This window comes from Centruroides sculpturatus, unplaced genomic scaffold, assembly GCF_000671375.1.
Source record: "Centruroides sculpturatus isolate CEXI.00-Female unplaced genomic scaffold, Cexi_2.0 scaffold393, whole genome shotgun sequence".
Lineage (NCBI taxonomy): Eukaryota > Metazoa > Arthropoda > Arachnida > Scorpiones > Buthidae > Centruroides > Centruroides sculpturatus.
In genome coordinates, this window is record NW_019384611.1 from 613,095 (window position 1) to 625,475 (window position 12,381).

Sequence of the window (12,381 nt, forward strand, 5' to 3'; positions counted from 1 at the left end):
ATTCATCCATCCATCATATTCTTGAATAAAAAAAACGAATAAAATGCATCCGTCATATTCTTGAATAAAAAACAAATAAAATGCAATCGCCANCTAGGGACCACTACTGTAGATAATTTCACTGTAAAAATGGTTACCTGTCGAGTATAAGACTGCACAGTAGTGGTCCACTCTAGGGACCACTACTGTGCAGTGATCCGTTAAGCACATGGTCTTTCAACCGAATGGTTAGAGTACCTAGATTATCAGAATAGCGACACAGAGTCATTGCCGCCATGTTCTGTCGACTGTCATTGTGTGACCTCTGAGTTTACATTAAGAAATGACGATTACTTCAGTTTAATAAAGGTATCGATTCACCCATCTGTCATATTCTTCAATAAAAAACGAATAAAATGCAATCGCCCATTAAAAAAGTTTTTTCTAAATTTTCTGTCTCAAAATAGGGGTGCGTCTTATACTCGACAGCGACTTATACTCGTCAAAATACGGTAGTTTTTTAAAACTCTTTTCGCCCTGTGGGTACTAAGAGGGCTTTTTTATTTAACAAGTCCACAATGGGACAGCCTGGTGGTGAAGAATGGATACCCACCTGAAAATTTTCTGGGGTTTTGATCTCGGGTCTACAAGAGCGATAGCTACCACTTTGACCGCTCGGCCATTCGGCCAAATTTAAATATAGTTACTCGAAGTCTAAAACTTCTGCATGCATAAACATTTTTAAAGAAAAGTGTGCTTAATATGCTTACTATGTGGCACGCAGGCTCAAAAAGGTTCGCCATCCCTGTTCTAGTGAATTGTAGTTTCAAAAATTTGCGCATATGACAGTCAATTCTATTATTATTATTCTATTGCTTATTATTGTTGAGAAAGTCTTATAAATAATTGATAAAAAGCTAATCGATTCATAATATTTTTAGTTTTTTTGTATTTCTTTTTTTTGTAACTTAATTTCGTAATTTAAAATACAGTAATAGTCATTTCACATCATTGTTATTTTTATGTGCCTGAGGAACAGCATGTAACAATTTAGTGTCTGTAGTTATATATTTATTTACTGTTTTATAAATGCAATTATTATTATTATTGATTTATTTCTATTAGATGAATCACAATAAATAGATCATATGTTGGTGTTGACTAACATTTGCATCAGGTAACATTCCATAGAACGAACCTATGCATAACACTCTTGTTAAATTGCCAATTTAAACTCCAAAGTCAGACACCCGATTTTGTAACAGTGATAATATGATTGCTTATTATTACTATTGATTTATTTCTATTAGATGAATCACAAGAAACAGATCACATGTTGGTGTTGACTAACATTATTATTATTATTAAATTTGTTAAATACTATACATATGGAATCTAAGATAAAAGTACCGATTTACCAATATTATAAAAAAGAAAACTTGAAACAGAAATTTATAAAAATAAATCTTTTATTTGTTCTTACATATAAACATTTTAATGTACAATAAAATTAATAATTTTAGGAAACTTCTGTTGAATTCCCCGAGTCTCTGAAAAAATATAAAAAATAAAATAAAATATTAGAAATTATTAAAAGTTACAATCTTGAGTTACAGTTAAAAATATATTAAAATAAAAACAATCACATTATTTTATATTAAATTCGTAACTTACAAAGAAGTATTTAAATTAAGTAACTAATAATAATCATGTGCATATCCACTTCCATGTCCTCCATATCCTCCAAACCTTCCATATCCTCGATTCGCCTCATATCCTCTATCATCGTAACTCCTACTGACTCCACTTCCTCCGTATCCCTTCAGATACCTGACATCCTCGTAAGGATAACAGGACGCTAAGACGATGCAAGAAAGGAGAAGGAAGAAAATCTAAAGAAAAAGAATACGAGTTACACAAATGCTATTTTATAGCATAAACTTATTAAATCAGAATATTACTTACCAAAGTTTTCATTCTGACTTGAAGTTTTAATGATCGAATGTTGTCAACAACGACTATTTTCTGCTTTATATACTAATCAGTTTGTGACGGTAACCTATTTATAAAGGGTTAAACCAATTGTAGTCTAGTTTGCTTGGTCAAGGATTTATAACATAAATCATATTGTATGTGAATTTTGACCATGAAAATAAATTAATTATTAAGTTTGTAATGTTGTGAAAGTCAAGGAAATACGTGGTATTACTAAAATTGTTTGTGAAATTATTAAAATTGATTTTAATTTTGTTTTTATAATCAACAAATAAATGTTGAATATTTGTAAATATAGGTTTACTTTTAAAAATACTGTATATTTATATTTTTTTAATATNTCGCCTCATATCCTCTATCATCGTAACTCCTACTGACTCCACTTCCTCCGTATCCCTTCAGATACCTGACATCCTCGTAAGGATAGCAGGACGCTAAGACGATACAAGAAAGGAGAAGGAAGAAAAGCTGAAGAAAAAAAATCAAGTTAAATTATTTTCAAAGGAGCGGAAAACAAATAAATTAATTATAAAACATAGCTTACCAAACTTTTCATTTTGGCTTTAAACTTTAGTGATCAGTGTTATCAACTACGATTATTTCTTGCTTTATATACCTATCAGCTCGTGACAGTAACCTATTTAGAGAGCTAAACCAATTGAAGTCTATTTCATTTGGTCAAGGTTCATTCCATGTATAACATTATTTGCTAATTATCATGAAAACCAAGAAAATAAAAAGAAAAATTAAGAAACATCTATTGAAATTTAATCTTTGAAAAAGTAAATTTACAACAAAACAATTAATACTTTTAATTGTTTTATTATAAATGAGTATTAGGCTATCATATGTTGAGTTTTTATGAAAAAAATCTACAATTACGCAAATAATAAGATGCTATTTAAAATCAAATACAGTACTTATATAAAGATTGTAATAAGACAAGATTAACTTTAAAATTATTTTATAATAATTATTAATGGCTTTCAGTACTGGATGAATTAGGCGTAACATAAAACAATTATTTAAATTGTTAAGAAATTGGTGTATTTGTATTTTGCAATGAGGCATTTACCTTTAAAATAAAAACAATTAAGATATCTGTAGTTTATAAAATCAGAAAATAGATTCTCTTTATTGGCTGGCGTATAGACTAGTCCATTGGTCTTTTCTTCGACCGACACAAAATCGAACACTTTTGCTCTGTCCAACCACCAAGAACTAAAGTCTACAATAAAAGATCGTCTCTGCGAGGGAAGACTGATTTTTAGTTCCTGGTGGTTGGACAGGGCAGAAGCAAAGACGTTTTTGTATCTTCTGTATTTTTTAATATTTTTTAAAATACAGTAGGCCCCACTTAACGCTGCCTCGATTAACGCTGATTCGATATAACGCGGTCTGCTCGAAGCCTAAAAACAACCTCAAAATTTACGCGTCATTTCATTGATTCGTATATAATACGATTATTTGCGAACACAAACGAATCAGCAAAAGGTGGCAAAAAGGTGTACTTTCTTTAAATCTATGTTTGTTTGGTGCAATTTTGGAAAAAAATATAACATCATGGATGCCATAGGAAATATCGACTTCGCTTGGCAAGAATTAACTGATAAATGCATGAACGAAGTGTGGACAAAGTTATGGCTGAAGGTATCCAAGAATTCTCAACGAGAAGAGCCTATCGTTATATCGTTAGGTTGACCAAATTCAACTTAATCGATATAGCAGGACTAGGAGATATAGACGAGCAGGATGTTAAAGAGTTACAGCAGGTTTCTGGTGAGATCCTTACCAACGACGACCTTCGAGAACTGGCAGAACATGGAATTCATGTGGAACTGGAAAATAGAGATTCTGAAAACGAAGAACCCAAAAAATTTCTCTACAGATTTCCTTAGTAAAAGTTTGGTAAGATAACCGAAATCATTGATTGTAGCGAATGATCCAGATTTTGAAAGGAGTGCAAAAGCAAAACGAGGCGTTTTAGATGCGATCTTTTGCTACCGACATTTGCATAAGAAAAGAAAACAGCAACAAATGAAACTTCACAACTATAATGAAATGTAAAGTTCATTTTTGATGATAAATGACAGAAAATAAATGTAAAGTTCATTTTTGTGACGGTCACAAAAATGAACTTTACATTTCTGTGTGCCTGTTTATTTATGTGTTATTTAACATATATTATTATACAAATTAATATAAAAATAACTTAAAATTAAAGTAAAATTTGTTTAATTTTGGTCGCGTGTTTCCCTATCCCTATTTACTCTATGTTAAAATGACCTCGTTTAATTAACGCTGTTTCGCTTAGCGCTTTGTTGTCTAGGAACGCGCCCACCGCGTTAAGAGGGGTCTTACTGTAGTAGTTTTAATAATGATGAAAACACTAAATTCATAATATGATAGAGAAAATGAACTCATTTTAATATAATTATTTTTTTCTTCATTTTGTTTCTCTTTTCACTTTCCAACTTTTCTGAATACACTTACAAGTATAGTGCAACTTATTCACTCCGGAAGAATTTTACCTTTTTTTATTTTTTTATTTTTAAGCTTTAGTAATAAGAACCAACGTTTTCTGAAGAAAAGATTAATATAATTAGGATAAAACAAATAATATATGTGTTCGGTAATAAACCAGTATTTATTAATGTACACTTGCTGAGATGAAGAGGAAAATGAAGCAATTGTTGCAGCTTGTNAATTTTAATAATATTCTAAATTTATTTAATTTAGAATAAGCTCTCCACCTAAAATTAGTAGTGGCTTGCCCTTATACATCACACTTTTCCTTTAACAATAGAGTCGTGCCGGTCATCTATTAACTGCTTTCAGGAGAAAAGTTTTGAATTAAAATAACGTGACTTCTGGTTTGCATTGGAAGTTCGTATATCGGGGTCATATGCCCATATGGTTTCCATATCTGTCTCGCATTTCATCTCCTAACTCCATTCACGGGATTAAGGAAAGACGAACGGACGGACGAAAGTCGGAATTTATAAGTCTATAATTTTTTCAAATCGCAGCCCAATAAAATAAAAAAATGCAGCGAGTTGCTTAAGTTTCCCAGTAACAATATTTAAAACTATCTATTATTATTATCAAATGACCTAAAATTAAATTTGATGATAGGAATGGGTTTTATAAAAAAATTTGTAAATACTAATAACGAATAAAATTTTAAGTTGGATCTTACTCGAGGTATGACACAAGACCTCCATATTTCTTCATCTCTTGATCTTTAACCACCAAATTTTAATAGCATCAACCCCCCCACAATATACAAATCTCCCTGAAGAATTTCAAAAATTTTCGACAAAAAGCACGGGAGTTATTAAGCTTCAAAGAGGGTAAACAAAATTTTACCTTCCACACAAACACTAACATTAGACAATAACAGAAAAAAAACCTGATTTTTATGCATTTCTCGACGTTTCAGGATCCCCTGAGTTCAAATATGTAAAAATCTTGAAGATCATTTTTTGACCGATCGTCATCCTTTATTATAACAGAACCGGAAAAGTAAAATTAAAGATTATTTTTATTCAAATTATATCCGTTGTATAATAATGTGATAATATACAGAAACAACTTAAGATATGTATGATCTACACAGGATGTTGCAAAAAAGTGGTTTCTTTTTTCTTGAAAATGGGTTATAGATCTCGTCCAGATAAACAAAAAATGCTGAGTAAGATATTTGCAAAATCGCGATAGTTACAGAACTATTCGAAGTTAAAGTTGAAAATTTGAACCCATATTTTTTCAGGAACTATGCTATAGTTATTGCTATTTAAATTATTATTTTAAAGATAAATATTCTAACCGAACGAGGTATTTAAGAAAACAATAAACTATGTTAATATGTTTCGTCGCTACCTAAGAATACAATGTTTAAGTTGAAAATTTGAACCCATATTTTTTCAGGAACTATGCTATAGTTATTGTAAATATGATTATTATTTTAAAGATAAATATGCTAACCGAACGAGGTATTTAAGAAAACAATAAACTATGTTAATATGTTTCGTCGCTACCTAAGAATACAATGTTTAATTATTAAGAATACAAGTTGTATATACACGTATTACAAGATATAAAAATAGCTTTATTATTCATAATAAATAGAGCATTCTATTATCAATTTTCTTAGTTTCATTACCAATACCTTTATGCGTAATCTTGTTATTCACATACAACACGCACCAAATATATATGGGAGACCGGGGCAAGATCGGCATGTTAAGCTTTACTTAAATTTTGTGTAATAAATACTGCTGTAAACTAAAAAAAAGCTTTGCATATTGTCTATTGGAATGTTACCTTACTATAGAACTGGTTAAAATCAGTTTGGAAATAAAAATAATTAAAATAATTACAACTTTACAAGAAGAGAGAAATTGACGAAGTTGCCCCGGGTATAGGGGCAAGATCGGCNTTCTTACATGGAACAACGTTTTAAAATAAGAAGAAAAAAATTTCAATAGTTCCCGTTTTATTTCGCACAAAACTTTCAGTAAAAAGACGTTTCCTGGTTATTTTAGAATCCCAGAGGAAAAAATGATCGCAATGGCAAGCTATTTGTGATTGCTCTTTAATTTATCCCTCCATTTTCAGTCGTTAGCAGGTCTATGACGGTGGTCCATTTTAGGGTAATTTGGATAACCTCGAATATTTCGGGAATTATCGTAAATTTACAAATATGTTAATCAACTTTTTTGCTTATCTCGAAGAGTTCTATTAGCAGGAATAACACTTTTTTTGTAACATCCTGTATAATTAAATACACTAAACGAATATCGAATTTAAAATATAAACTTATATTGTTTGTAGCGTGTACTGATCATTTTATTCTCGTACAGTATTTAAATCAAAAACTTCCAATAAATACATAAAGAAAACTTTATAGGCTAAACATGTAAGATTTTATTTATCACACATTATATATTTGTACATATTTTTATTTAGTTTTAAACGTTCTGAATCGATATTTAAACTTTATGAAGTGCGGAAAGTGAATTTTTCGATCTTGAAATTCACTAATCAATAGATTTACCAGTAATGTGAATAGTATGGAGTGTCGTAATAGTCTCCATAATAGTCACCTAAGTGATATCCGTGATATCTACTGCCATATCCTCTGTAATATCTTCCATAATTATATCCGTAGTAGTTGGGATAATAACGACGATCGTATCTGTGACTGACTGCAGGACCATAATATCCAGGATGGAATGTGACATCTCCTGCCAAGCTTAAAGCTACAAAGCCTAGGAGAAATAGTAGCACCTAAAGATATAAAGATATGTTAGTTTCATATGTTACTATAGATAGATATAATTACTATGAAAGATCGTGACTTACCACAGTCTTGAACATTTTGTTTGTAAAGTAAATGAACTGATTGCACTGAATGATGTGATCCAAGAGAAAATGACTCCTCTTTATATACGAATTCATAGGAAGGTCTTCAGTTAAATTTGGTGATGTTTAGTCATTGACATCGCTAAAAATATTTCTTGGGTGGGGTACTTTTTAAATCAAGGTAAAGTAATCGAAGATATGTTGCAGAAATTATTTCTGTTATCATTTTTTTTAACAAAGCCTATAAAAATGTTTCAAATTTTTTGTTATTTAATTTTTATTAATTTCTCTATTAAAATAACAAAAACAATATACACTACAATATAGTCTATAATTTATGGAGAAAATAAATTAATACACTGTAGTGTTTATGGTTCTGTATAATGAAAATGAAATAAGCCTATAGTCAACAATATTTAATAGCTTATATCTATATACTTTTTTAATTCGTAATATTTTTTGATTAATAAATATATTTTGTTATTTAATTATCTCTGATAAATATGAAATTGAAGTTCGTGAAATCTGTAAAACAATTATTTTTTAATTAAAATACGAAAATAAAATGATCTAGAAAACATCAATAAACAAATAATACAGATGCCAAATTAGAGGTAGGCCTATATAGTTCATGAGGAATACACGTGAAAAGTATTTTTAGATAAATAAAATTAATATTAATAAACTACTGACTTACTAAATTCATATTAATAAAGATAATATTGTAGAAAATTATAAATTATCTTTGCATTATTTTTAATATTCTTTTTCTAATTTGTATTTGTAAGGAAGCTTAAAATTATTAAGTTTGAATTCAATTAAAATTTAAAAAATATATTTTAAGCGATAACTTTAATAATGTACACGTTATTAATTACCATTATTTAATAATTAAATTTGTTTTTCATTGTTTATACTGAATTTATCGTAAATTCTTTATGAGGATGTTGAATTTAACTGCATTTCTTTTATTATTACATATAATAGCAACGTCACATAAAGCACACAATAAATCTAAAAATTCATTTGCAAACATTATGTTTAAAATTTAATATTTTGTTGATAAAAAATAACGTGACAACACTCCTTTCATCGTTTTATGTTTGTGTAATTAATATAAAAAATCATGAAACTTTATGAACAAATTCTAATAAAATGTATACATTTTGAGTTACACTTGAATAATCTTAACTTCATTATTAACACAAGTTAGAAAAAGAAAATTAAAAATATCAATTCTGTTTATCTAAAAATACTTATAATTTCCATTCGTTTCACCATGAACTATATAGTTCATGGTGAAACGAATTTGCATCTGTATTATTTGTTTATTGATATTTTGAAGATCATTTTAATTTAAAAATAATTTTTTATATATTTCATGAATTTTAATTTCAGATTTTATTAGAAAGTAACTATCACTAACAATGGATATGTACAAAAATGTCAGATCTAACTTGGAATTTAACCTACTTTTTCTTCTCTCATTTGACTTCTTAATTATTAAAGAAATAGTTTATACGTCAAATTTTGTACGTTAGGTTTTGATCTATATATTGATAAAGTTTTAGTTATAACACAAACGTAAAATATATGTCGTATTTCCGAAAATGTGCTTGAAAGTCTCCTTTAACGCTAATTAAAAAACTTATTCTCTTAATTAATGCTAATGGTGCGTTTTTATTATGTTGCACAATGTAAAAATTTTCATTTTAGTATTCCTATATTCCTACAGAGACAGAAAAATTAAATACAATTATCTGCTAATATTTAACCTGTTAATAATGTTTCTATGCAGCTATCCTTTAATAAATTATTTCGCGATATTTAGTTTCGATTTTGATTTTATAATTTAATAAATCGCTTAATATGTTTCTTATTAATTTGTTAGGTAAATTGTAAAACGTACTGTACATACGCCATATTTCATTGTCAACATTTCACGTAAGAAGCGCAAAATTTATCATTACGTTTTATCTGTGAAATTTAAATAGTAGTCTATATATACATTACAAGTTTTATATATTAATTAATACAACCCTACCACAATATCCAAACTCCCCGTATCCGAATTCTCGCTACAACGAATTACGTTCTATTCTTCGAAGTGCAGTTGACAAAACTTCGGAACTCGCATTAGTAAAAATGAGAAGTAGAGAGCAACTTTGTTTCTGTTTTTATTTGTTTTAATGAAATTGTGTTATATTTTATCTATGTAGTGTTGTTTAGTGGTTTTTATCAGAAAATTTTATTGCAATCTTATCAACTTACTATAATGAACTGTTAAGAATAAATCTTAACATTTCATTATAGTAAGTTTACTACAGGATCGGCCTGCACAATCTGCAATATCTTCATTTCAAGCTGAAGATAACTTTAGATCACTTTTCAAAGATCCTCAAAATACAAGACTTGAATCTTTTTTCTAAAGAAAAATTGAATAATTTATACTTTAAAGAATGGTTCTGTAAAAATATGCACTCAATTCTGGTCTTTTTCTCCGCCAGATTGAGTGACAGCCAAGCCAAAAGCCAGTTCAAGAACGCTTCTGGGTATGCTAATTCCATTCGGAAAAGGACAACATTATAAATATTTATAACAAAATAATTGATACAATAATCACATTAAGTGAAATAAAGGCGCACTTGCTTTAAAAACGGAGAAGGACAACGTTGATTCATAGTTTGAGGCGTCATAGCCGACTCTGCTTTAGTATACCATTTGTTTATTGGTATTGTTCAGTTTTTACTCAGTAATATCATAATATAAAATATTTAATAACATTACAACATTTTAATTGCTGCCTACTGCAGGCTATATTAAAGAAACCGCAGTTATTTTCGTTTTTCCGCTTACAAGTATATCCTATAGTGGGATCATAAGTATTTGTTAGTAAATAATTAAAATATGTAATGCTTAATATCACGCTATAATCAAGGATTAGTAAAAAAAGCAGGTTTTCCTGAAGTGTTTTAACCTCATTCGAGGAAGTTGGTTGGCCTTATTGGGACGAACAGAGAATGAATTAGAAATTTTTCCTTAAGAAATAACAGAAAATGTTTCCCGATAATCGGATTTCCAATATCCGAATCGTTTCAAACGCATTACAATAGAATAACAGATTATGATAGTTATTATTTATAAATTAAAAATAGTTATATAAATAAAATTCTATTTTAGACTTTTAACAAATGTTCTTATATCCTATAGGCCTATTTTATAAATTTGCATACAATTTTATGATGAAAAATATACCTGGGTTCCAGTTGAGACGCGAAATACAAATTAGATTTTCCATGCAGTAATTTGTTCATAGTTAATTAATAATATATAAATGCCAACTTACATTCTCACAGTATGTTAGCCTATATAAATTTTTAATTTATTTGAAAATAATAATATTTTGAATGTCTTTAATGCATATATTGCTAGAAATAAATTGTATTTTAAAAATATAAAAGTATAAAAAATATAAAAATATTTGAAAATTTTTATACGCTTATATTTATTATTAAACACAACTTCTATTTTACAAATTAATTAGCAATAAAATTCGATTTAATATCAACATTTTTGGCAAAATTTTATATAATTTATTAAATATAATAATGATTATAGAATATATTCATATGAATCAGTTTTATTGCATATTCGACAACTACTTTTATTTATGTTCACGGTAAACGTTTTTCTCAGATTTAAAATACTTCAGTTTAAAATACTTCAGTAAATATTTCAAATACAAAAATTATAAAAAATACTTTTTATTTTTCAGTGTAAAATGTACAAAAATAAAATAAAAAACATGTATATTTTGCGACTTCTGTTGAATTTTATGATTTTCTGAAATATATAGATAGTATTGTAAATTATTGAGCATAATTTAATTTAATAAAATGTCAAATTCGTTTAAGTTTTTAACTTACAAAATACTTTTAGGTGAATCGACTAATAATAATCATGAGCATATCCACTTCCATGTCCTCCATATCCTCCAAACCTTCCATATCCTCGATTCGCCTCATATCCTCTATCATCGTAACTCCTACTGACTCCACTTCCTCCGTATCCCTTCAGATACCTGACATCCTCGTAAGGATAACAGGACGCTAAGACGATGCAAGAAAGGAGAAGGAAGAAAATCTAAAGAAAAAGAATACGAGTTACACAAATGCTATTTTATAGCATAAACTTATTAAATCAGAATATTACTTACCAAAGTTTTCATTCTGACTTGAAGTTTTAATGATCGAATGTTGTCAACAACGACTATTTTCTGCTTTATATACTAATCAGTTTGTGACGGTAACCTATTTATAAAGGGTTAAACCAATTGTAGTCTAGTTTGCTTGGTCAAGGATTTATAACATAAATCATATTGTATGTGAATTTTGACCATGAAAATAAATTAATTATTAAGTTTGTAATGTTGTGAAAGTCAAGGAAATACGTGGTATTACTAAAATTGTTTGTGAAATTATTAAAATTGATTTTAATTTTGTTTTTATAATCAACAAATAAATGTTGAATATTTGTAAATATAGGTTTACTTTTAAAAATACTGTATATTTATATTTTTTTAATATATTTAAATATAATTTACTTTTAAATAAATCACCTTTATTAGAAAAATAAGGAAAATAATATATTTACTTCATAATTTAGAATAAATTTATTATTACTACACACTTTATTAACTTTTATTGTAAAAGTGATGTTTTGTTATTTATTGCTAAAAAGTTTAATACAGTCATAATTTATTTTAACTTAAATAATTTCAAAATTCAAATTTTGTTTATATTATTATCGCCGATGATTTTGAGACATGGCAGATAAAGCGATAAACTATTTCATTGTTCTACACCTAAAATAATCAAAATGTATCATATGTATCAGATCTCATTATCTTAGCAAAATTTTGAATATGTAATCATACTCTTATAACACGAATACTGAATATAACTCATTCCATTACAGTATTTTTTAGGAAAAAAAATATCTAACTCGTTTCCTATCCATTCCTGCAGGAGTCTCAAGGAG

At 28.1% G+C, this 12,381-nt stretch overlaps 1 protein-coding gene across 1 annotated transcript; it reads right to left on the reverse strand.

Annotated features, from left to right (window-relative positions):
• Window positions 1-6,893: 6,893 nt before the first annotated feature.
• Window positions 6,894-7,558, reverse strand: LOC111625261. Its single transcript, XM_023368366.1, has 2 exons — window positions 7,342-7,558; window positions 6,894-7,266 (listed from the first exon to the last, which is right to left on the reverse strand). The coding sequence occupies exons 1-2, from the start codon at window positions 7,435-7,437 to the stop codon at window positions 7,030-7,032; spliced, it is 333 nt and encodes a 110-aa protein (XP_023224134.1). The 5' UTR covers window positions 7,438-7,558; the 3' UTR covers window positions 6,894-7,029.
• Window positions 7,559-12,381: the final 4,823 nt, after the last annotated feature.

Coding starts and splice junctions, on each gene's coding strand:
- LOC111625261 (XM_023368366.1), bottom strand. CDS start 7,437: ATGAATTCGTATATAAAGAGGAGTCATTTTCTCTTGGATCACATCATT. Junction 7,267..7,341: donor ACAAAATGTTCAAGACTGTG/GTAAGTCACGAT, acceptor TTATATCTTTAG/GTGCTACTATTTCTCCTAGG.